Source organism: Dipteris shenzhenensis, chromosome 19, assembly GCF_047967505.1.
Source record: "Dipteris shenzhenensis isolate YYH24624 ecotype China chromosome 19, Dip_SZ_1.0, whole genome shotgun sequence".
Taxonomy (NCBI): Eukaryota; Viridiplantae; Streptophyta; class Polypodiopsida; order Gleicheniales; family Dipteridaceae; genus Dipteris; species Dipteris shenzhenensis.
The window spans coordinates 14,258,154-14,283,928 of NC_141614.1; the positions used below are offsets into that span (position 1 = coordinate 14,258,154).

The window sequence follows — 25,775 nt, forward strand, 5'->3', positions numbered from 1 at the left end:
TGGCCGAACCATGATGGTTTGTTAGTTGCTTGTATCCATGGGACCACCTACCCTGTGGATAGAAATGATGGTGTTGGTCTTCCAAGAAGTGGGAAAGCATACGGATATCCTCTTTAAAACTTGGCCAGAATTAGAGCTAGAATCCCCCAACCATGGGTCAACTTTCAAGAATTCTACTTGAGGGCCTTCATGATTCTTGGCATTGTTTTGTAGTTTCTTGATGGCGTCCTTCAGGCGGGATGCCTTGAAGAGTATGGAGGATGTCCTCCAAGTCGGGTATGTGATTGTTGGTGACATCATAGAGGGGGCTGTTGCAGAGTCAAGCCGGCTGTAGCAGCACGCATAGGCTGCACCACCCAGAGCTGCTATTCAACTGCCCCCAAGAGGTGGCCTGCATTGCACACCTCGGGACCTGCAAGAAAGAAGGCACACAAGAATACACCTATGTCAGTGCTATGTACTCAGAACCAGCAGATTTTTTCATTAAAAGTTCTGGAATCAAAACTTGAAAATGGACAGCTCACTGGATGAGAAAACACGAGGAGAGAAAGAACATAAATATAGTGTCATTGGGGCAAATACACAGAAGGTTGATGATGCTAATGTCCAAGCATGTATATCTGCAATTAAGGACATTTTCAAGAGACATTGAGTCAATACAGAAGAGGATTGGGAAAAGCAAAGGAGATGAGATCATGCATAAAATGAGGAATCATATGCAGAAGGACTTAAACAAATCGAAAGAGGAGATGCGAACAGAATGGAAAAATCAGTTAAGCAAATGCAAGAGGGCATGGTTCAGATGATAGAGGAAAAAAACAGCCACCATGCCTTATTTATCAAGGAGTTAGAGGCCCAAATTGCCATCCTCAAAGCTGAAAATGAAGCACTGAGAGCACGTGTAATGGCAGCTAGAGAAGAGGGAAAATGGGCTGTCTACAGAGATGGGAAAGTCATTATCCGAGAGGATAGAAAGGGGAGGAGAGAAAGAAAGAAAGAAAGAAAGAAAGTCTATTAACGTCCACTGGAGACCAAAAGGTCTATGGGACAGCAAGAAACCTCTAGTACATCTGCTTTAGGGAGGGCACATGGTAGCTCCCAAGGAGTGCAAAAAGACAAGGGGACAGCACATGACGGGGTTGAGGCCATGGGGTAGGGGGACAGTATGGACTGAAGATAGCGGTATGGAGCTGCAATGGCACCCTATGGTCTTACCAAGGGGGCTTCTCAGAGACTTAACCAACAAGGAGATGATATTCTACACCGAGACACATGACAGTCCAGAGAGAGGACTACCTATAGTCACGGGACACACTTGGGAGTGAACATACAGACACGAGACAAGGAGGGATGGGGGAGTACGGAGGTCGAGGGGGCAGCAGTTCTTTTTAGATCACATCTGAGACCGCTTATCTCGGTGATGCGGAGGGAGGATCACACACAGCATACGTGGGTGCGATTTCAGCCACCTAATAAACAAATGCTCTTTATTGCAGTGTACTATTTCCCCCCAGATATATCATCATAATGCACACGAGGTCACTACAGAGGGTCATAGCCCCTATGAGCAATATGTAGGGGGATGTCAAGTGTACCCAAGGATACATTTTCCCTCACAATCTTACTAAATGCATGAGTGGAGTCCACAATAGCATCGTGCTTTTCTGCCCAAAGCAAAAAAATGTTATCTCAGGGTCTACTAACCTGTTGTACCAGGAGCTCGTTGTTCACTGCATAGTCCCATGGATAATTTTTTACAACCCTACAAGGAGCAAAAGGATTTTGTAAAGAAGCAATGGCTTTAAGGACAAAAAATGATCATGCAGATAGCAACACTGGTTTTAATTGCTCAGCTAAACTGTCACAAAAGTTTTCAGCAACAAAAAAGGCCTATAAAAGCAATGCTACCTTCACTATTTTCTTATAGGTGTTTGGACTTCCTCGCACTCGTGTTGTAATTTCCAAGATGGCGATGTCAGAAAGAGAACTCAAGGCTTCCCCACGAAAGCCTAGAGTTGTAATGCCAGCTTCCAAATCTTTCAAGTCATGCAGCTTTGAGGTTGCTGCAAAAGTAGAGCACCATATGAATCAGTATTTTTCTCTGAAATTTCTTATGAAATGAAGAATTGATATGATAAACTGATTGCTTTGAAAATGACATGAAATAGTTTGACAACAGAATGTGAACAACCCTGCTTAAGCAGAGTTTTGTAAACAGAAGAGAGGAGCATGACAATGGTGGACACTGGCCTCTACAGAAACATTCACATGGCAATATGAGTTTGAGGCTTGGGCCAGTACTTATCGAGCCCCTTTAGTTGCTTGAAGTGCTCCCTGAAAGCACAGCCCACACCCCCATTCAAAAGACGGGGGGGACAAGTTTGTTGATTTCCTTTTCCCTTTTTCTTTCTTGGAGGGGAGGGGGGGGGGGGACAGGGGGCTGGGCAGTAAGGGGCAGGGGGAGTGGGTGGTTGCGCGGTGGGTTTGTCATTTCAAGGAATCAAGTTTGGGCCTTTCATTAAAACAACCCAAATTATCGTTGGGTGGTGATTCCGACAAATAATCAAACAGTTATTGTTACTTCGATTGGTACCTTCTGAATCGGAAGAAAGGTGCTCTTTTTTCTATTAATAAACTCCTTAGTGACCACTGACACGGACACCAAGGATCCCCAATGGAGGGTACAATATGAAAAAACACAAGGATATCCCCCTAGCTAGCCACTCTATGGGGGATAACGTCATACAAAGGGCTGAACAAATAGCCACTCCGGTGGTTTATAATGCCATATTAAACCACCATCTGTGAAATGGAGGGGCCTGGCTCCCATATATATATAGCTAGATGAATCCAGGAACATTTCCAAACTCATCCTCTAAAAACACAACATAGTGCCGTTTCAATCTCACGATAGTCACTCATAAGATTGAAAACCATAAACTCCATCACACATAGCAGGGACTAGCTACTATGATATCCCCACTGACATCATCAGCGCCCAACATTGGGTGTAGACTATAGTATAAAAATATGCTCTCACACATACAAATCCACACACCTACACATACTTGAGCATCCATTTATACAAAGTCTTCGTACTGAGTTTCTGTTGGCACTCCGGAGGTGAAGGGCAGACTCAGCCATGATGAAGGCTAGCACTAAAGGAGAAGGCTCCCATATACTGTAAAAGCCTCCATCCTGTGCCTAGTGCAATTCAAATCTCCTTGGAATATATCCCATCTACCTCTGAGAGTATGAATGATATCTAACCAAAAGGTGGCCACTGTCTCTGAGGTTGATGTGGTCTGCTTCTCTATCGCATGTCTGCACCACGTGTCCACACCATCTCTGTGAAGTCCAGAGTATGGATGAAGGTCAACTCCTAACCTACCAAGCTGAAGAGCAAACTCCCCTGAATGTCCTGATTCCACAAAGCGGGTCCTTTGTCTGTAACTCAAGCCCCTACCAAGCTGAAGAACAAACTCCCCTGAATGTCCTGATTCCACAAAGCAGGTCCTTTGTCTGTAACTCAAGCCACTACTTCCCAGGTCACCACCATCTCCTCCTGATCTTAGTGAAGACTCTCCTCCAAACCTCCTGTGCCAGGTCCCTGAAGAGTCTCCTCAAGCTGTGATACTCCTCTGCAAACCCACATTATGAGCATGTAACTGTAAGACGAAAACCCAAGCCAGGTGTCTACTGCAAGGGCTCTTTTGCCAACAGCCAAAAGAAGTGGGAGACCTTCCTTGGCCTGTAGCTGTCCCAGAGACCACCAAAAATCCTCGAGAAACTTCTAAAAAAGTCCCTGTCTGTGCCAATGATCTGGTGCAGCCAGCATGCCATCAATCCTCCCCATCTAGATCCTCCTGCCCAATCTCAATGAAGAGCTAAAAAAAGGAATATCGGGGCCATCTTGCAATGAAAGGGTCTCTCCAAAACCACTCTCCTAGGTCCCAATGCAGCCTTTGCAAGGGTCTCCTCTCCGACACCCAAACCCTCCAAGCCACCTCCTTTGGTTATCAGCGTAAAATCTTAGACAATCTTGAAGGCAAACTTAATTTCATGAACCAGCATTCTCAATTAGCCAATTATCAGGTCTAAGAGATCTTACTTTAAGAGATTCACTAAAGCAATAACCTAGGCCAACATTTTTTGTCTTATTAGTAGCTTTAAAAATGTCAAGTAAAGGGTGTCACCAAGCTTTGAAATATTACACAGGATTAATTTAATTAGCAAGCAGCTAACATAGTTGCTTGTCGCGACTCGCTGTAAAGGGAGAAATTTGACTTAAATTCTAAACTTGCGCAGCGTCCAATCCATCCACCAGTCAACTTTAATAGAAAAGTTCATGCACAATATTCCAGACCTGTATCATGTGATCCAGAAATATCTCCTTCAGCACCACAAATAAATCCCCTCTTGTCGACAGGAGAACGGCGGGCCAATTCTACTGCAAGGAAGAAGAACTGTGCATGCCTTTGCCTAGCATTCGTCAACAACACTATTGAAAAACTTCTCGCTTGTACATGCATCACAAGATCTCAATCATTCAATGGATGGTAAGTTGAGCTGACTGAGAAGTTTCCCAAACAGCCATTAGTTAAAAGATTGCAATACTCGCAATAGGATTCAATAACACATCCTTCCAAGGATTTTTTGACTACCATAAGATCTATCTCTTGCATGCTGTAAGTGTAGCAGGAGATCTAATCGAACTCTCATGCCCAAATCTTTCAACACACAGATCAGCAAGGTCTCCCAATACTTATCAACCAAATGAGTTGCCTCTACTTGATGAATATACATACCCAAAAAGGATGGGGAGAAAGGTCAATTCAAACAGGGCTTAATTATGTTCTCCAACCACCCCTCACTCTCCAGAGTAATGCATATCAAATGACTCCTTAAACGTGCAGTCCCCACTTAGGAGAGCATATTGCAGGCGTAAAAGCACAAGATCTTGGGCTTAGAGGCTGCACCAAGGGTCCTATAAAATGCATGGCTCAACACCTCTAGAGTGAAAGGGAAAGTTTGTATGTTTGCAAGGTGCACAAGGGACCAAATAGTGGGTGAAGCAACTTTTGAATCCAAGGCTGTGGTCCCTTAAAAAATCCTCAAAAAAATATGATGTTGTTCCTTAAATTTCACAGGCTTCCCATGAGCGGATTGTCAGTTTCATTTGACCACCAAAGAAAATCTAATCTTTCACTTCAAACAGTGCTTAAACTATGTTGTCCTACCACCCCTCACTCTCAAGAGTAACCCGTATCAAAAAACTCCTTAAATGTGCAGTCCCTGCTTGGGAGAGCATATTGCAGGCAGAAAAGCACAAGATCTTAGGCTTAGAGGCTGCACCAAGGGTCCTATAAAAGTGCGTAGCTCGACACCTCTAGAGCGAAAGGGAAATTTTTCATGTTTGCAAGGTGCACAAGGGACCAAATAGCAGGGAAGCACCTTTTGTATCACAGACTGTGGTCCCTACAAACATCCTCAGAAAAAGATGCTTCTAGGCAGGTTGTTCGTTGGATTTCATAGGCTTTTCTATAAGTGGATTGTCACTTTCATTTGACCACCAAAGCAAATCTAATCTTTCACATGATTGGAATTTTGCATTTACTAATATGACTTACAGGGTGATGTTCTTATAAACTGCAAAGACAACAAGAATTAGCAACCTCATCGAGCTCCAGAATAGGCACTCTTCTTGATACACCACCTCTACCTCATGCAAGAGGCATTAACCAACAGCATGACATCAATTTGGGTGCTCAAACAAGATAGGAGACAAAGCAAGCAATGCAATAGACTCCTTCTACGGCCTAATGTATAACCTTAAGCACCAAAAGGGCAAGACCTGGACAGCTCTAGCCCCCATTGGTCACCAAACAGTTGTAGCAATCATCGATCTGGTGATTGAAACATCGATCCCTTAATGAACATGTGAATTGTGGTAGAGGGAGAAGTAAATATTTGGCTAGAGCTGTTTAGACAAGGAATGCCCACACAACTCTAGCCACCACTGGTCCCCAAACAGTTGTAGCCATCATCGGTCTTGCAATTGAAACATCAATCACTTAAATTGTGGTCGAGGGGGGAAGTAAAACCCTTGTCCCAGATTATACGATGGCTAGCATCTAGATATTATACACACCTTGATGACCATTTGGTCTAAGACGCAGGGAACTTCAAGGTCTGCATCGGCCAGGAGGATGTTTTTTCTCAGGGAGGCACTCCTTTCTTCTCTGAGTCTCTTAGAGCCTGGTGTGGCACATTCAGCCACAGTCCTCGTTTCTTTCAGGATTTGCATATTCTTAGATATTTTGAGTAGTTCTTTGCCACTGATTTCTGATGCTTTGCATTGTGTATTTGCGCCACGAAGTTGGTTTTCAGACATTCCTTGACAATTCACAAGTCATGTGGAATCTGGATCATGAGTTGCAGGCTTGTTCAGAACTCAATTAGAAGTTTAAATGTTGCAATTTACCCCCTCCTGCCCTTGAAATGTTGTGACTCTTGCCATTTATTGTTAGTTTTCAAAAGAGGTATATTCCCCAAGTTCCAGTGGGTGCTTTCCCGCCACTAGCTTCTGACTCTTCATACGGGATCTGATTTTTGGTAGCCATAATACAGTGTCTTTAAATTCTTGCATGTATACCACTTTATCCAATAAAAAGGCTGAACTTTTTCAATTCCTTCGACTCTCTTACCATGCCTTCCGCCCACAAGTGCCAAATCTTCTCTAGTGATCCCAAAACCTGCAGAGAATTTAAAAGTAAATTTTCAACATAACCAAGAAAGTGTCACTCTTTTGCTTCCAAAGACATGACCTAGAACTTGTACTTACCATCATCTTCAACTTTGATGTAAAATGAAGCCAGATCAACTGAAGCACACACCTGAACATCAGCCAAGTAACGTTGATACTTAGACAAATGCTCACTATGATGAAAACCTGGCTGTTGTCATAGGAATAAAAGAAAAACACAAAGGTGACCATGCTTCACATACAGCAGTAGGCCAGTTTCCCGCCTTGGACTTCTAACAAAATACTTGGCAGATAAAATTCATTTGTCACACAGCTTCAATAGATGCATTCATCATCATATTGTAATGTGCAGCCTAAAATCGCCATACTTTACATCTTCTCTGCCATTGTTCCCATATAAAAAAGCCTGTGTATGGTACCATCTTGTACGTGAATCTCATTTTGAAGTTCACCAGCAGTCAGCTGATCCACTTAACACTGATGGTCATGCTGACACAGACCGTCAGAAAAAAAAGAGGAGAGTAACCAAAAGGGGCTTCACAGAAGCCTTCGGTACAGCATCACACATGCCCCTTTGACAGCACATCACACATGCCCTCCACGGCATCACATTAATGAGACCCTTTATGATTTGCACCCCTGTCCCACCCTTCTTATGAATGTCTTTTAAGGTGGTGTCTTTCAATTTACCAAAGCACTTCCATCAGTGGGCCCTAAAAAGGGGACTTTTATCAGGTTTAGCAGAGTTGTTTCGCCTGCAAAACAACTATTGCTTTTGGCATCCTCCTTTGAAGAATTGGAGTCTACAACTGCTTGGTGTTGGCAGTCAAAGAGAGCTTCAATGTTTACAAAGAAGCTATCCTTCTATGCTTGGAGGGACTAGATGCTGGTTAAGCTAAACAGATGCAAATGGTGCAAACAAACACAATGAAAGCATATGAGCTTGCATTACAAGAAGTTACGCAAGCGTATGCAAAGAATAATACAAACCCACAACTTGGACGCTTACATGTCCGTGCAAAAAGAATAATGGAAGTCTCAAGAAACATATCGATGAGTTAACACATGGTCAAGGGAAGACATTGGAGGAAACTTCATAAATGGGGCCTTAGTTTGACACCAAGATGTGGGCCCACACAAAAGAGACATCTTTCTCCATATAAGAAGTCAAAAAGGACAAACGATCCATGATGATCCAAGACATGAAAAAAACATATAACCACCCATTGGACATGCAAGAAAGGTAACGAACGAGCCTTTTAGGGTTAGGAGATACAAACTGAAAAGGCAAGGCGAGTATGTAAAGAGAGCAAAAGGCTCTTGTCATGAAGTTCAAGGATGCAAAAGTACGGTGAAGTGTATTGACAAACAGGACAGCTCTAAAGGCACTACCATGAAGATCTCACACATATACAGATTTCATGCCACTATACTTGGACATACAAGGAGAGGTATTGGTATTGGGGAACTTTAATGCTCCGATGCAAAAGGTGCTCGACGTTGAGCCCAGTCTAGGCACAAATGCTGCAGTAGTAAAAAAATTAACAAAAGTCGTCGACCAGAGAAGGCTACCAAATGTACGCGACCTGCTCAAAAAGTGCTACTGCAGCAAAAAAAAAAAGTCACCGAGGAGTCACCTAGGTTCAGAAAGGCTCTAGCTGACCTTTAAATGTGATGAAATCTGTTCTACGAGGAATCAGCCAGTTGTAGAAGCTTTGCAGAAGGCAAAATTTGTCAAAAAACAGTTCGATCTGTTCAAGGACTATAAAAACAGCTCCAAAAGTGTCAAATTTGAAGCTACCTCCAAAGAAATCTGCTCCAGCGGGCTACAACAGGGTTAGTGAGTCTCCTACAAGGCACCTCTTCCGGACAGCAAAACAGCTCCAAACAGGTGCAAAAATCAGTCGGAGAGCTGAGAAAGTGGCTGTAAAAACTTTGATTTTGCTCCAGAAGTTGCCTATCAAGAGGACAGCTCCACAAGCTCTCCTGAGGCAGAAAAATGGCGGCTGACAGAGCAAAAATGAACTGTTTGTAGACTTTCTTCGCGACAAAATTCGAGGTTTTCGCGACAAAAATGCTCCATGGGTGTGGAGGAGGTTGTGGGGATTGAAGCAGCCTAAACTGATACCAAATGTTGAAAATGATCTTTGCATTCACCCACGGTGAGCGGAGTTTGATCTATTTTTCATGTGGGTTTAATATTGGGCACTCTAGACTCTGTGGAAAGACAAGAACCACAGAGTCTTTCGAGAGCCTACTTCTTCCATGTTCTACTATTTCCGGATGTCACTCAAGCAATCCTTTTATGATTGCATGTCTATTCGTCCAATATATTACACTGTCTACTTGTCCTCCAAGGAAATTTTCTGATCTTGTATTTGCTGATCCCCACTTTGGGGACAGCCTCTTTTTGATATAAATATACATGGATTTCACCCCCCCAAAAAAAATGTGTGTGTTTGTGTGTTTGTGTGTGTGTGTGTCCGTACATCCTGTGTTTGTGTGTTTGTGTGTGTGTGTGTGTGGTAGATCAGTCCGACAGGGCTGCCCCCTTAGTGCTCTTTTCTATGCCATTGCGACTCATCCCCTATTGATGTATCTTGATCATCTTACAAACACAGGACAGATGACTGGTCTTAAAATCCCTGGGGCTGCATCTTTTTTGGCACAGGCATACGCTGATGATTCCTTCTTTATGCCACAGAATTCTCCTCGGGAAATCAGCATGCTTATGACCACATTATCTTTGTATGGATTAGCAGCGGGATTGCATGTCAACTTTGACAAATCCAAATTGCTTCCCCTGAAACAATGTGACTGGCATTCTATTCTTTGGCCTTGTCAGATAGTGCATTCCAAAGATGTAGTCAGGCATTTGGGATATCCTATAGGATGGCATATCACCAGAAAACAGCAGCTAAAATGGATATTCCAAAGACTTCAACACAAATTGCAATATTGGAAAATTTCTACTTGGCCACTTCATGTCAGGATCAGAATAGTCCAGTCTATTGTTATGTCTTATGTTCAGTTCTTTTTGCCTTTGCTACATTGGTCCTCCAGAGATATTTCAGCTTTTATGTCTCAAGCTATGGAGCTGTTATGGAAGACAAAAACTGCAGTGAAAGCATTGAGACTGCTGAAGATGGAAATGGTATGTTCCCCTAGGATGCATGGAGGACTTAATGTATTAAATATCAGATATCATGTACTTGCAAGGAAGGCGACTATGCTCCATACCTTTTTCTGTCAAAAGCAGCCATGGACTTGTATGATAGCATCCATGTGTGTCAACATGAGGACAACTGCTTATGGCCATTGGACTACTGATCATTGGGAGGTTGTCATTGGGAGATTTGTCGGGAAGATTCCTGGATGCCCTTTTTCTACTGCTCTGATATTGGACTGGAAACAAGTGCTTTCTAAAGTCAAATGGGCTCCTGATAATCATTTGGGGACAAACTCAATGAGTAAAGAAAGTATTCATTGGAGTGCCATTTTTGACATCCCACTTGCTTTACAGGAACCGGTTCGGGCATATAATCTCATGAAATTGGGAATTAGATACATCAATGATGTGGTAGATGATCACGGCCATGTCTTATCTTTTCCTCAGGCCACTGCCCTTTATGCTTTGGGAATGCATCATAGATTGATATGGAAGAAAATTGCTGATCTCTTGCATCCATTTCTACCTATTTCCCCTGTGGCTGACACAGACAGGCTAATGGATTGGCAATTGTTCCCCTTTGCTACATGCTCTCGTCCTATACCTCTGCCTGTTTTGACCTCCATCAAAGTCTACAAGCTTCTTCAACCTGCCCCTTGGATTCATCAATATGCTAATACTCTATGGCATATCAGGCAGCCCCTTTCATGGTGGCGGAAGAATCTCCGACTATTATGGAGGTGTAAAATGCCTTTGAAACAAAGACTCTTTCTTTGGAGACGCATGACCGGCACATTGTCAGTGGGAATCACACTTGCCAAACGTCACATTGCACCACCCACCTGTTTACGGTGTCACGCTCCTTCAGAGACTGTCCCTCATTTGCTTTGGCATTGCTCGTCTACTCGCAATCTCCTTGGGAAAATTTCAGATCTTCTTCGCCTCCGTTTCCCAAGTCACATATTTGGGAAACATTTTTGGCTATTTGGCAGATTTAGAAGGCCTTTATCTCAATACTCCCTCTTTCTCTCATGGGTGAGATATTGGGCGCTTTGGACAATCTGGGAAGAGCACAATTTGGCATACCTGGGCCGCCAGTTTCAAAAGTCATATGAATCTTTTAGAGCCTCATTGCGGCAATCTTTATATGATGCCTGCCATGAGGGTGATCTGCATGCATCTCGCATTGAGCTTTTCTTTTTATGCTTCTGATCTGTGGGATACTCTCCATTTTTTGGAGACTTTCCCTCTTGTAAAGTTATGATAATATAAATACACTGCACTGGATTTTACCCCAAAAAAAAAAAAAAGTGTGTGTCTGTACAGTCCGTACAGTTTTGTCCAACTGTGTGTCCGTACGATTTTGTCCGTACAGTTAGGAAAATCCGTACAGTTTTGTATGTACAGTCAAGGAAATCCGTACAGTTTTGCTGTCAGGGAAAAAAATTTCGTACTGTCAAAAATCCATACGATTTTGTCCGTACAGCTAGGAAAAATCCGTACAGTTTTGTTCCTGTTGTGCTTTCCTTCTTGTATAGCATTGCTGCTTCCAAGCCTTTTCCTTAACTCGAATGGCGGATTATTCCTATGAGAAAACCTTTCACAAAGACAAGTCGATTTCCAACAAGAAACAAAAACAGGTGATGGATTCAAATGATTCCATTCATGACTCTGCTGAGGCTCAGCTTGTTTATGAGGTTATGCATGAAGGGTTTGAAGACACCCGCAAAGGTTGGAAACATCCACTTCCCACCATTGGCATTATGGTGGAAGTGGATGATATATTTGATCCAATTAAGGAGTATGCAAAGCATAATTTTCTTCCTAGGATGGATGCCTGCTGCAGCAGATGTTGGGAATTGGTTGACTCGAACCCTGGGTGGTTCTTATGTCAAACATGTTCATTATGCAGCGAGGGGCTTTTTGAGATCATCATGGCTGATGAGGAGCACCGTCAAGTTTTGCTAGAGCACTCTCCTCTCTTCTATGGCCAGCAAATGGTCCATGTTCTGCCCTGGTCTCCCACCCGGGATTACCAGGCATTGATTCGGGATCGTTGCCCTCTTTGGGTAGAAGTTGTGGATTTTCCTCAATGCTTGTCTTCTCTTCTACCTAAAATTGCAGCTTCCCTCAGTAAGGTTGTACGTCCACCGCGACCTAATGGAAATTCGAATCGCTTCTGCATTTTACGGGATACGGATCATCCCACTCCAGCTTCATATTCGGTTACTGTGAATAATGTTTCCATGGGGAGTGCCTTTTACAAGCTCAAGTGGGGGCTGTTTGCAGGTGCTTGCTTTGAATGCAACCAATTTGGGCACATGGCTTCACAATGCCCTTCCTGAGCTCCACGGATGCCAATGCAAGCTGCAATGGTTCAGCCTTTGAATAAGAATGCAAATGCCTCTTTTGTGGTAAAAAACAAAGGGGTCAAACAGTTCTTCTCTATTCAAGACAAAGGCAAAGCCCCGGCTGTCTCAAATGGTAATGCTTCTTTTTGTGTGCCTTTGTCCTCTCAACCTCAGGGGAAGGGGGAAAATTTTTTGACTGATGGATGGCAAACTCCTCACAAAGTGATCTCCCCCAGGCGACCTTTGCCTTCTCGGACTTGGAGTGGTGCATCCTCTCATGGGAAAACACCTGCTGAAAACTCTGGTATTGACTTGACCTGGGCTGATGTGACTGCAAATCGAACCTTGTTTCCTGAAGAAGAAGTTGCTGCACTTTTGTCCTCTCCTCAGGCTGATGCTTCATCCAAAGGCAAAGGCCCGGACATTGAGATGGAAATGCAGACGTAGACAGCCCGTTAGTTGCTCTACATACCTGTCCCATAACTGTAAATATGCTTGATCATCTGAAGTGTGTTACTCTCAATGTACAAGGAATGTGTGATGGTCGCAAATGGAAACTGGTCTGGATGTATATCAGGCAATTGCAGCCTGATATAGTTGCTTTTCAAGAGCACAATCAGCATATGTATGCTGGTCAAATAGGCCATTTTGCTGGTTATGATATCTTCTATGCTGGAGAGCAGTCCTTTTCTGGTGTGGCTTTTTTTATAAAGCATGACCTTCAACCTGTTGTGGCTCTCAATGATCGCCATGGTAGATGGATTATTGTTCAATGCCTTGTTCAAGGGAAAATTTTTGAATTTGCATCAGTTTATGCCCCCCAGTCTTCTCGTGATAGAGCTTTGATCTGGGCTACCATGCATACTTATCCATGGCGACAACATGCCTTCATTTGTGGTGACTTTAATAATGCCCCTCAATCAGGTGACAACACCTCAGGCCACACTCATATGTTGGCTTCTGAAACAGAGGCATGGTCTGATTTTTTGCTTCAGTTGCGCCTGAACTCACTCGCCGACAACAAACTGATTGCGTTTTGGCTAAGCTTCGGAAAAAGCTTGAGTATTGGAAACTGGCAACTTGGCCTTTGCACATTCGTCTTCAAATAGTGCAGTCCATCCTTGTGGCATATATTCAATTTTACTTGCCCATTAATCATGTTCACTAAGGCAGATCTTACATCTTTCATGTCTATCTTTATGGAAATCTTATGGCGATCCAAACATGGCAGAAAAAGTCTTAGGCTGCTTTCGATGCATCACGTTTGTTCTCCCAAGATGCATGGTGGATTGAACATCACGGATATTCATGTGCATATTCTTGCCCACAAGGGGAGAATGTTGCTGCAATTTCTGCAGGTGATCAGCCTTGGGCTCTTATGATTAGGACTCTCGTCACTCATATCAGTATTTCTGCGTTTGGTCATTGGCAACTCGATCACTGGGATTTCTATTTTGGCTGCACTGATGGCACTAAGCCTAGATGCCCTTTTGTCTCCCGCTTGCTTCTTGACTGGAAGAATGTTCTTTCTCATCTGGAATGGAATGGACGGCAATCTTTGCTTGGGAATTCTTTGAGAGCTGAAAGCATTCACTGGTCGTAAGTCTTTCATCCTCCCTTGGCTTTACACGAACCTCAACGTTCCTACTTTGTCTCGTTTAAAGGCATCACCTCGGTTGCTGATGTTATAGATGATGTTGGTACTTGATCCCCTTTTCTCTAACAGCCACTACATATGGATTGGGCTCTCATTATCCTTTGTGGCGACAAATCACTTCTATGCTTTCGCCTTTTGTTCCGATTCCTCCTTTGGAACTCCAGAACTGGCTGGAAGATTGGACTTTGACTTCTCCAGGGTCCTCTTCTCGCCCTTTGAGGCTATCTCAGATTACTGTACCTACATTGTATAAAATCCTTTTGCCTCAACCTTGGGTTTCAGAGAGAGGTGATTCTGTTTGGCAAATGCATCGCCCAGCCAAGTGCAGGAGGAAAAGATTACAACAACTTTAGGCCTATAAAGGACCGCTTCGGCAACAGGTTTTCTTTTGGCGAGTTCTTTTGGGAGTGTTTCCATCTGGACAGCTATTAGCTCATCAACACATTGCTCCTGCACTTTGCCACAGATGTTCTGCTTCTTCGGAGACTATGCCTCGCTTGTTTTGGCATTGTCCGTGCTCTCTCGAGTTTTTTAATCTGCTTCAATAGCGCCTGCAAGCGAGATTCCCATCTGTTCCGTTTGGGAAGTTCTTCTGGCTATTTGGATTTCATCCATCCAGACCGGAGTTTCATCTTTTCTTCGTTTGGGTTCGCTACTGGACACTATGGACTTTATGGACATATGGGAATTGTAAAGTCTTTGGTGATCCTACTTTCTGTCTGTTTGGCTTTTTTAGGTGTTCTATGCATTAATCTTTCTTTGATTGCTTGCAGACCCGCTGCATAGATCATGAGGTCTTTTTGGCATATACTGAAATTTTCACTTGATGTAATTGTAGCACCTTATTTTGAGCTTGCTACTCATATAATATAATCAATCAAAGATTTCACCAAAAAAGAGTGTGTGTAGTAGGTGAGAGTATGGTAGGTCCGATTGAGTGACTCATGGAAAGAATCGTGGGGTTGATTGATGCCTTAAGGTGATCTCATCTATGAACGAAATTTCTTTGTAATCTCAGACTATATAGAGGCTCTCCATATGAATAAAGCAGTACCATTGTGTCGTCATTTTTCTCTCACGCTCCACAGCTATGTTTATCTTCCATCCTCCATAGCCTATGATTCTGCTTAAGGTCACTCTCCGTTTTCTACAAAATGGTATCAGGACTTGGTGCTCCCACCATCCTCCTTCAGAATCTATCCATTTTGGAGGAGATCGTCAGTTGTGGAAGAGCCTTTACTGTCGATCTCTTCAGCATCCGCTCCAACATTGATAAAGCTCACAGGGGCTGCCACGTGTCAGGGAAGAAAGCGCCAGGTGCAGGAGTCCCTATTCCCCGCCCCATAGCCACACATGCTCTCTCTTATCCCCAAAAGGCTCCGGGAGGGTTTAGAGAGAGAGGGTTGAATCCACTTCTATATCCAAGGATAATGAGAGTATTCCTTTGCTTGGAAGGAGTATGCGCAGCCAATGAACCCTTACTTGGAAACACCTTACCAGTGGAAAAGTTACCCCACAATTCCCAACGTAAGAAGTTTCAAAAATATAAGCCACATGTGCAGATGAAGCTCGATCAAGAGACTTTAGAAAAAAGAAAGTCAAGAAGAGCCTAACAAATTAATAAATGCAACTTTGCCACCCAGTACACATGACACATGTCAGGCTAGTTCAACCCCATCAAAGGCCGATCTTCGAGAAGTGCCAGAATACTTCAAGAATTATACAAGTGGCAGTGTGCCAATAGCAATGCCAAGACCACTCAGAGAATCTAAAGTTCAAGAAACCGATAGCATTGGAGAAACTCCAATCTATGAGGGACCAGCAAAAACACACACAATAAACCTCGCCCTTGAAGGGAGGAAGAAAAATTGGATTTCATTGGGAAACACCTTTGTCAAGAAGATGAAACCAAACTCAAAGAACTCCTAATGGAATATCGTGACTGCCTCGCATGGTCATACAAAGAGATGAAAGGAATTTCACCAGAAGTGGCAGTACACACGATACCTATAAGGGAAGGTGCTCACCCTAAGGTATGTGGACCTTATCGTAAAAATCCTAAATATGGCACCATGGTTTATGACGAGCTGGAAAGGGATTACTTTCCACCAAATACATGTGTCCACCAGCACCACAAGGAGCCCATTAGTCCTCTTTTCTCCATCAACAACACAAGCCACACAAGGGGCCACCCAAGGGTGTTAGCCCATACGCCATGGGCTAAGCACCTTGAAAGGTGAGCTAACCAAAACCAAGGCCAACCCACATACTAAGGGTGATATGAACAAACACACGAGTCAACAAACCAAAGCCGCCCATGACTCAAAGTCCACGCCAACCCATACACGGACAGCCAGCTGCCAGTGCAAAGCAATCGCCACCAACAGAAGCCTTACTTAAATCCACCACGAATCACAGCCCTTCATGGTGAAGTTGCACTTAATGCCCACCGTGCAGATTGTGACAGCTCTGCCCAGCACAGTCCACCGCCAAACAGTCTGCATGGGTTGCCACATCCCACGTCAAACCAAACTGCAGATCTGAAGCCAAAGCTCCCGCGTGTCAGCCGCACGACAACCGCACAGTCCCAACCACTCTGTACCAATTGTGACGGCTGTAAGCATAGGCTATGGAGGGTGGAAGACCTCATGTAGGAGAGACTGTAGATAAAGAGAGAGGAGACAGAATGGCATGGTATAAAATTCGAGAGAGTAAGACCATGAAAATGAGACACTTTCCATTATCCATAGGATTGTACATATGGTTGCTCCTCTTGATCTGCTCCGTGAATCTCTCTATGAGCCGCCTAAATTCTCTCAATCACACCTAATATGACCTAAGCGATGATTCACACCTATAACCTCATAGCTTAGCTCATTCACACACCAAACACAAACACACCTATGACTCCAAATCCCAAATCCATGAACCCATGACTTGAGACGTCCAATCAAAGTTTACCCTTCCAACAAGCACTACCTGCCGTTTTTCTCTACTCCTCAACATCTAACTGCTACTACTGCTACCATCGTGGAGGAGATTTGGTCATCACTTCGTAATCTGTCACTAGTTATGAAAATTGTTGTCTGAGTTGAGATGTCCCCAAAAGTTCCTCTTCCCTGCTACTATCTTGTGGATACCTTTGCATCTTCATCACTGGTGTAAAGCATTTCATGGCCAATAGCATCATGTGGATACCTATTTTGCAGCAGCATCACTGGTGTCAAGCACTTCATGGAAAACTTCCATGGCCAATGTTTTTGCACACAGTGCCTTCGTTTTGGATCATTTCTTAAACACCGTTTTCTCATGCTACTAGAAGAATTTTCCGTGTTTTTATCTATCATCACCTATCACAAAGAAGGCTGCCGATTTGATGGAGGTGCCCACGATTTCTACACTTCGTCGTATCTAAATCGATGCCGCCGCTCTAACTGTCTGCTACTGCCTATTATTTGCAGAGGGACCAGCACAAATGCTTTTACTATTGTATCCACCACGCTTTCCATTCCAAGTACCTCTTCAACAACTACCATAACCTACACCACATGTCTATGATGCTGGAGCCTCCACAGTAGATATCAGTGCTTTCTTGGAGCAGCTACTGCCAGCAATGGGTAAGGCGATGCCCATCTTAGAGGCAAGCTTGTTGGGCGTCAGCTCCATCATTTAGTTGTACACCTACCTCGTGATGTTTCAGTTCTTGAGAGTGATGGGGCATTGCAATCCATGTGCGTTCCGCACCTTTGCTCCCCTAGGATACCTGTTCTATACGCCCTGGAAATTAGAGTCGCGATGCTCATGATGCAAAGTATGATACTACCTTGGGCAAATTTTGGACGTGCGCATGGTGGCATTTCATGCTGAGATACCTGAATGCAAGAAAGAACATGTCCGCAATTATGTATTTTCGACTTCATCTCGTGTTTGCATGTGCATTTTCTCTTTCATGTCTTGTGGCTACAAAATGCTCCCACCAATGACACCAGCATGGGCTTCTACATCAATGTGTTCATCACCATCATCATCTGTGCTCCATGCCCAAGACGCAATGCCATGGAAGCGTCATCGCAAGAAGAATACATCCTTCATCACCATCAGCAGTTTTTGTGTTTAATTTTTCTTTCCCATCATGAGTGTGTGTCAAGGGTTCTCTGCCTATGTAGTCCCCCAACATGATTATAATAAATGGAGTCTTTTTTTTTGCCTTGTTTCATAAAGGCTCCACCCGTCCTTTCATGAGGCCTGCTTAAAGCAAGGGGGGTGTTTTTGGGGTAGACACATGTAGGTTGTCTTAAGTGGTCAAGCTCTCATATCAGGACTGACTTTGTGAGTTTCAAGTGTTGGTATCATTGTGTTCTTTCGTATCATGTGATTGTAGTCTTGAGCCCAAATCACCATGACTGGTGAAGGTTTTCTCAAACATCTTCACCTTCGCTCCGAAGGGGGGTTTGTTGGGTAATTCAGAGTCTCTTGTGTGCCGTGTTTGTGTGTGTGTGTGCACACGCGTGTGCATGTGCACTCAATTGCTTATAAATAGGGATCCTCCCCCCATTGTTTCAACATCTTGTATTGGAGGTTTTGCCCAGCAATAGAGGGTATTTTCCTGAGTCTTGGTGCAGCACCTCTCTCTCTTTTCTTTCACATTTTTCAGTTTGTCGTGTGTACTTTGCTGTCCACATTCTGCTGCACTCTCACATGGTATCAGAGCTGCAAGGCTCGGGGATCTGAGACAGAGAGGGCGATTGGAGCCAGCAAACTGTGTGAAAGTATTTTGATGCTGTTCTGAGCTGTTTGAAGCGAGGATTTCAGAGGCATGGACTGCCAGGGAATGCAGGAGCAAGGTGCAACCAGTTCGAGGGAGACTTCAGTTCGTGGAGAAGGTGTTTTCAGGGCCAGGACAGCGAGGACGTAAGGTGCTGTAGGCAGCAAGGCAGAACAGCCTCTTCATTGTCTTCTCCAGCCCTCTTTCTTTCTTTCTTTCTTTCTCACCTTCTTTCCCATATGCCAACCTTGACAGAGATGGCTAAGAACAAGGTCCAGATCCCAGTGTTACCCACCTTTCCAATGGACCAGCAATTGGATGGCAACATTTACGGCGTGTGGAGAGTAATGATGGAGTCCGTATTGTAGTCCTATGATCTTGCAGACTTCATTTTAGTGGGGGTTCCGATGCCAGATCCACTGCAAACCTGGGGATCCTGGAGCAAAAGGATGCTGAGAATTTGGCTCAGCTATGGGACCAAGTTAATGCACGGGTACATTCCTTTATTTTCTTGAATTGCACTCAGATTATAATCACGTTAAGCACACAACATAGGCCAAAGGGATTTGGGAGCACTTGGCGTCCCTGTACAACAGAACTTCTCCAGTGACAAGAGTCTCTCTTGAAGTCCAAATGAGAATGTTGAATCCTACAAAGTCACCTGCCATGTGGAAACATATCAACAAGCTCCAAGAGCTTCAGCAAGAGATCCTTCAGGCAGGAAAGGAGATTTCATCGGAGGACATGGCCATTACTTTGCTGTCCCATCTCTCTTCCTAGTATTCAGTGTTTTATTCTTCCCTTGATCACCAATGTGAAAGGATGAATACTCTCAGCTGGGGGAGTTGGTGCGTATGATGCTAGACCAAAAGAGCACTTTCACATCCTTTCACAAGGTGAGAGCTCGGAGGCTTTGGCAGCCCCGCAAAATAAAGCACGGCACCCAGGAAAAAGTGAGCACTCAAGGCGGAATGTACCTGCAGTCACTGTGGCCAGAAAGATCATTATTGGAGGAAGTGCCCTCAGAGGACAACCAGCAAGGGTCCCAGTTCCTCATCTGTAGCTATTACTCCAGCTTTTGTTCACCTCAAGGTTCTAGAGACTCTAACATCTCTCGTTGGAGAGGGGCTTGCCCTTGAAGCAGCAGATTCCCAGGATCTAGATTCTGGATAGTGGAGCATCTCAAAACATGTGCCCATCCCCAAAAGGATTCCAAAACTTCGTGATCAACCCGGGTGACATTTGCATAGGTGACAATTCGACCCATCAAGATTCATGATGAAGGCCTGAGAAGTGCAGCGGAAATGAAAGAGAGAGAGAGAGAGAGAGAGAGAAAGAAAGAAAGTTTATTAAAGTCTTCGGAAGACCGATGGGTCTATGAGACTGCTGTGAAACTCTGGTACAATCAAGCTGTGAGGGTGAAGCTACTAAACGAGCATCCACACCAATGCATAATGTGAAAATAACGCAGAATGATAGTTCTAAGTATTAAGTACAACATATTCATGTCGGTGATCGAACTACAAATCAGTCACATCATCCTCATCAAGACATCATAGGTGGATGAGGTATTGGAGGCAAGAAATCGGCGATAGAGTGCTGTCGGCCACTCAAGAGAGCGGTCCTATGACGTCTCCTGGTCATAGCTCTACGCCTAACAAGGGCTATAGTAACCCCTGTCGGACGGGCTGCTCCGATGGTGAACAAGGAGGCGATATCCCCGAGTGTAATCTGTGCGTCTACCCTCTGTCTGAGCTGTCGAGTCACTGGCTCGGAGTCCCGATCATGTCGAGGTCTCGTCTCGGGGGGGTCCAGGAGATCTGGATGAAAGAACTTAGTGATAGAGCTCTAGGAGGGGTCTGCAAAGGAAGAAGTATGCTCATGTCTCCGTGATCGAAGTATCCTCTCACGGTGCCTCACACGCACCACACTGAAAAGGAGAGAGAGGCACAAGAGAACTACAAGTGATCTCTCGCAAAAGCCCTGCTACAACTAGGGGAAAACCTTTGCACAAACAGGCTGATCGAGAGCTTCACTAGACAGCTCAACAACCTCACCAACTGGAAGCACAAAGGGGTGGATGAACTGCTCCACAACCCTGCCCTAGAACTGCTCTACAAGGCTGACAATGCTGCTCCAATGAGTGTGGAAGTCCTGCTCCACACACCTGCTCCAAGTGATGCAAAACAAGGAGAAAGGGGGGCCTGTATATAGGCAGCCCCCCCTGCCTAGTCGGCTGATCTAGAAGGGGCTGACCCCCTGCTGTAGGGCCGACCCAGCTCTAGGCCTGCCCACAGCCCTATAAAGGGAAGGCTCACCCAGCCTATGAGGGCCTGCAACGAGCCAAGGTGGCCGACCCCACCCCCTGTTCCACAGCCCTCATCTAGGGCTCAAAAGGGACACCTATAAGGGCGGACCCGTGGCAGCACAGCAGGGCAGATCTGCCCATACAGCCCCGGACCCCTCCCGGGAACCTCCATGGCCATCGTGGCAACGCATGGACCAGCAAAGGGCACTGGAAAGCTACACATTCCTACTCTCACAGGGGCGGGCACACCCACAGATCTGCCCATACATCCCCGCACCCCTCCCGGGAACCTCCATGGCCATCGTGGCAACGCATGGACCAGCAAAGGGCACTCGAAAGCTACACATTCCTACTCTCATAGGGACGGGAACACCACAACAGAGGCCCTCGCTCATCTACCCTAGCTTCACTCATTGGGCGGCAAGCAAGGCCCTCTCTCTCTAGGTAACATCAGGAGATGTTGACCTCTAGCCTCAAGGTTATTACCATGCCAGAGGGGGGAAGCACCCCTCTTAGGTATTATTTGTTATATTCATCTTGGGTTTAATTTGCTGTAAGTTCATAAGACATGCAAACTTGTCAAACTATCTTATTCAGTGTGGGGTATGTCGAGGTTAGGGATAAAGCAACCGGCCAGGTGATGGGTAATGGTTCAATGGACAATGGCCTTTACAAGTTGACGGCACTCTCTTCTATCACTGGAGCCCCTTCAGGTGACCTGTGGCACTTCAGGTTTGGTCACTTGAACATGGATGTGCTACGGCAAGCTGCTTGGGATCACATGGTTCTTGGGTTACCAAATGTGGACAGCAATCACAGGCACTACAGTTCATGCTTATGAGGGAAATCGAGAGGCCTTTCTAAAGCAGGCTTCTAGACCCCTTGAAACGGATCTTTGTGGACCCATGACGACCCCGAGCTTGGGGGTGCTCTATACTTCACATTGCTTGTCGATGATTTCAGCAGGTTCATGTGAATCTCCTTCCTAGCTTAGAAGGCCTTGGCGGATTCCTGGTTTCGAGAGTGGCGCGCTCTCGTGGAGAATGGAATCCGGGTTGACCGTGAAAGCCCTTAGGGCTGATAAGGATGGTGAGTTTTGTTCACCAGTATTTGACAAGTCTTTTGCGGAGAAGGGCATCCGGCAAGAGTTTGCAAGCACAGGTACTATCTCTAAAGCAAGGGTAGTTGAAAGGAAGAATAGGACAATAGCGAAGATGTCCCAAAATACACTGGCGCATCAAGGAGTTCCCCGTTTTCTCTTGGCAGAAGCTACAACAATGGCAATCCACATCCTCAACCACTCTCCTACGACTGTTGTTCCTAAGGTAACTCCTTTTGAAGCTTACTTTGGAAGGAACCTGATGCATCTCACTTTGAGTGTTTGGTTGTGACGTGCACATTCCCAAGAAGCAAAGGGTGAAAGATGATCTTTGTTTAATACAACTCTTAGTCGACATGGTATCAATTGTACGATCCTACAAGGAGGGAGATTGTACTTAGTAGGGATGTGGTCTTTGATGAACGGATACCATCCCCAATGGTTGATGAGCAACCTATTCTTGGGATGACGACGACAATGCCATTGTTCTTGTGCCAGAGCCAACGCAAGTGCTAGCAGATGATCCAAATAGTGCACCAAACAGTGAACCAGATGATGATATACCCCCTTAAGGGTAGGGGAGGGTTCAAGTTCTCAAAGGGTACCCACGTAGCTAATCGAGACCCTTCAAGACTATGGAGTATGTAATATTCCTTCTTCGTGGCTTAAGGAAGAGGAAGGTCCACATAGGTCACAGCTGTTGGAGAAGTGATCCTCATTGGTTCGTGGTGGAATTGCATGGTTACTTGATCGTGGGTTTGTGATTAAACTCGTGGCTGGACCAAGGGATCCTATTGGACCATGCAAAGGATCCATGATGATTGGTCGAGTAGTGCATGCACGAGTACGTGGTATCTTGGCATGAAGCTATCTAGAGTTGAGTTCACGTGGTGATTCTGGTGGCTCAGGTACACTGTTGAGCTCAGGTACACTATTGAGCTCTGATGCTCAGAACAGTGATGTGTGGACTATGATGTCCCTTGTTTCATGGAGTTTTGAGGTTTTATCTTTTTGTTTTGGGTAATAGTTGTAATGGCAACAAGACCAATAGGGATGAGGGGATGAGCCGGGTTTTTTGTTGTGTTCTGATGCTGACTCCCTGTTCGGATCAAGGGAAGTGTTGGCGAAGTGATCCTCACTGGTTCGTGGTGGAATTGCATGGTTAGTTGATCATGGGTTTGTGATTAAACTCGTGGCTGGACCAAGGGCTCCTATTGGACCATGCAAAGGATCCATGATGATTGGTTGAGTAGTGCATGCACGAGTGCGTGGCATCTTGGCAAGAAGCTATCTGTGAGTTCACGTGGTGATTCTAGTGGCATCCAATCGAGGCGGTTGTCTTCAGTACATATGCAAGTTTGTGATCTGTAGTTGGTCCTTTTGTCCATAAGAGTCGGTGTAAGGAGCTGACGCGACTCTTAGTCATGTTTTAGAGCTGCTGATCGAGGTCTAAAGTTTATTGTCGTGTCCATGTAAAAGGCAGCAACAAGCTTGGTAGAGATGCGCTGCCTTTAGTAGTTATAGCAAGGTTTTGTGTAGTCAATTGTCCTCGACACAAAGTCGCCTTAATAGATTCGGTTGTCTACAATACAATTCAAGTGCGCTGCAGTTTGTGTTGTTATTTTATGCTTCATTTTATGTGAGAATAGTATTAGCAAACTGTTGTGTGCTTCTAGACAAAAGCTAACAAGTGGTATCAGAGAGGGATTGATCGAATTTTGTGTTCAGAGAGTGTTGTGAGATTTCAAGCTTTGCATGCATGTCGAAAAGGTTCGCTAGAAGACTCAAGGGACAATTACTTGTGTTTCCAAAGAAGCTGAGAAGACCGAGAAGCAAATCAAGTCTGAGGAAAAGACCTACACTAAGCGTAATGGCAGAGGCGTGTTTTCAAGAGCAACTGGGTATCATTTCATGTCTATGGATTCGGTGAGTCTAAGGCCTCGATCGTGAAGTTTAACGGACGAAACTTTGCAAGCTGGCAACTCTCTACCAAGCTATGGTTTATGCAGAAAGGATTGTGGGGTATAGTGTCTAGCACGGAGAAAGAGCTGGCGGCCTCTGGAGAGACAGAGAAACGAGTGTGGAGAAAAGAAAACGACAAGGCAATTGGCATGATGGGTCGAGCTCTGGGGGAGGATTACTTTCACCATCTCGAAGTCACTAAGTCGGCTGCTGCTAATTGAAGTACTCGCGAAGCATTGTTTGGAGTGAAGATGTGCCATTCGAAGGAAAATTTAAAGCAACAATTGTATGACCTGCACATGGATGACAACGAAGACTTGGCCACCTTCCTAAATCGCATGCAATCGTTGTTAAATCAACTTCTAGATCTTGGCTCGAAGGTAGAGGATGAGGATCAAAAAGCAATTTTACTAAAGAGTTTACCCTCTAGATACTTTGAGACAGCATGCATTCTTCGATTGGATGATGAAGCGGATTTTATTGACTGTGTGGGCTTGCTTATGGCAGAAGAAAAGCGAGAAGAGAATTTATTCACTGGAGATACTGCATACACAATGAAGGATAGGCGGACTCCGATCACAGACAAGCATACATGCTATTATTGTGGCAAGCCAGGCCACATAGAGAGATTTTGTTCCAAAAAACAGAAAGATGAAGAGGCGAAGAAAGAGAATGCATGGTCGAGAAATCAACATCAGAAATGGCAGGACTGGTATCTGATGATTTGCCCGATCAGGACTGGGCATTCTAAGATCCAGTTTGTGGTGGTTTGTTTGGCTACAATGCCAAACACCAAGCTACGATGCTTGGGGAAACTTTCTATGTATGGGCACACTGAGCTACGATGCTCAGGTACACTGTTGAGCTCTGATGCTCAGAACAGTGATGTGTGGACTATGATGTCCCTTGTTTCATGGAGTTTTGAGGTTTTATCTTTTTGTTTTGGGTAATAGTTGTAATGGCAACAAGACCAATAGGGATGAGGGGATGAGCCGGGTTTTTTGTTGTGTTCTGATGCTGACTTCCTGTTCGGATCAAGGGAAGTGTTGGAGAAGTGATCCTCACTGGTTCGTGGTGGAATTGCATGGTTAGTTGATCATGGGTTTGTGATTAAACTCGTGGCTGGACCAAGGGCTCCTATTGGACCATGCAAAGGATCCATGATGATTGGTTGAGTAGTGCATGCACGAGTGCGTGGCATCTTGGCAAGAAGCTATCTGTGAGTTCACGTGGTGATTCTAGTGGCATCCAATCGAGGCGGTTGTCTTCAGTACATATGCAAGTTTGTGATCTGTAGTTGGTCCTTTTGTCCATGAGAGTCGGTGTAAGGAGCTGACGCGACTCTTAGTCATGTTTTAGAGCTGCTGATCGAGGTCTAAAGTTTATTGTCGTGTCCATGTAAAAGGCAGAAACAAGCTTGGTAGAGATGTGCTGCCTTTAGTCGTTATACCAGGGTTTTGTGTAGTCGATTGTCCTCGACTCAGAGTCGCCTTAATAGTCTACAATACGATTCAAGTGCTCTGCAGTTTGTGTTGTTATTTTATGCTTCATTTTATGTGATAATAGTATTGGCAAACTGTTGTGAGCTTCTAGACAAAAGCTAACAGCAGCATGGCAAGGAGAAAGTTCTGAAGGACACCCCTCTTCAAGTAAACTATTCTTTGATGTCTCGGATTATTAGAGACAAAGAACCATCTT

The 25,775-nt window shown here is 44.7% G+C and overlaps 1 protein-coding gene across 2 annotated transcripts in view; it reads right to left on the bottom strand.

Moving 5' to 3' along the window:
• The window catches only part of MLH3 (MUTL protein homolog 3), a 112,240-nt gene that overhangs the window by 63,214 nt on the left and 23,251 nt on the right, over window positions 1-25,775 (bottom strand). For both annotated transcript variants that reach the window (XM_087390780.1, XM_087390781.1), the window contains exons 3-6: window positions 6,845-6,896; window positions 6,708-6,755; window positions 1,909-2,063; window positions 1,705-1,762 (exon numbers count right to left, since the gene is read on the bottom strand). In XM_087390780.1, the coding sequence (XP_087246906.1) occupies window positions 1,705-1,762; window positions 1,909-2,063; window positions 6,708-6,755; window positions 6,845-6,896 (313 nt within the window). The remainder of the gene's footprint in view (window positions 1-1,704; window positions 1,763-1,908; window positions 2,064-6,707; window positions 6,756-6,844; window positions 6,897-25,775) is intronic.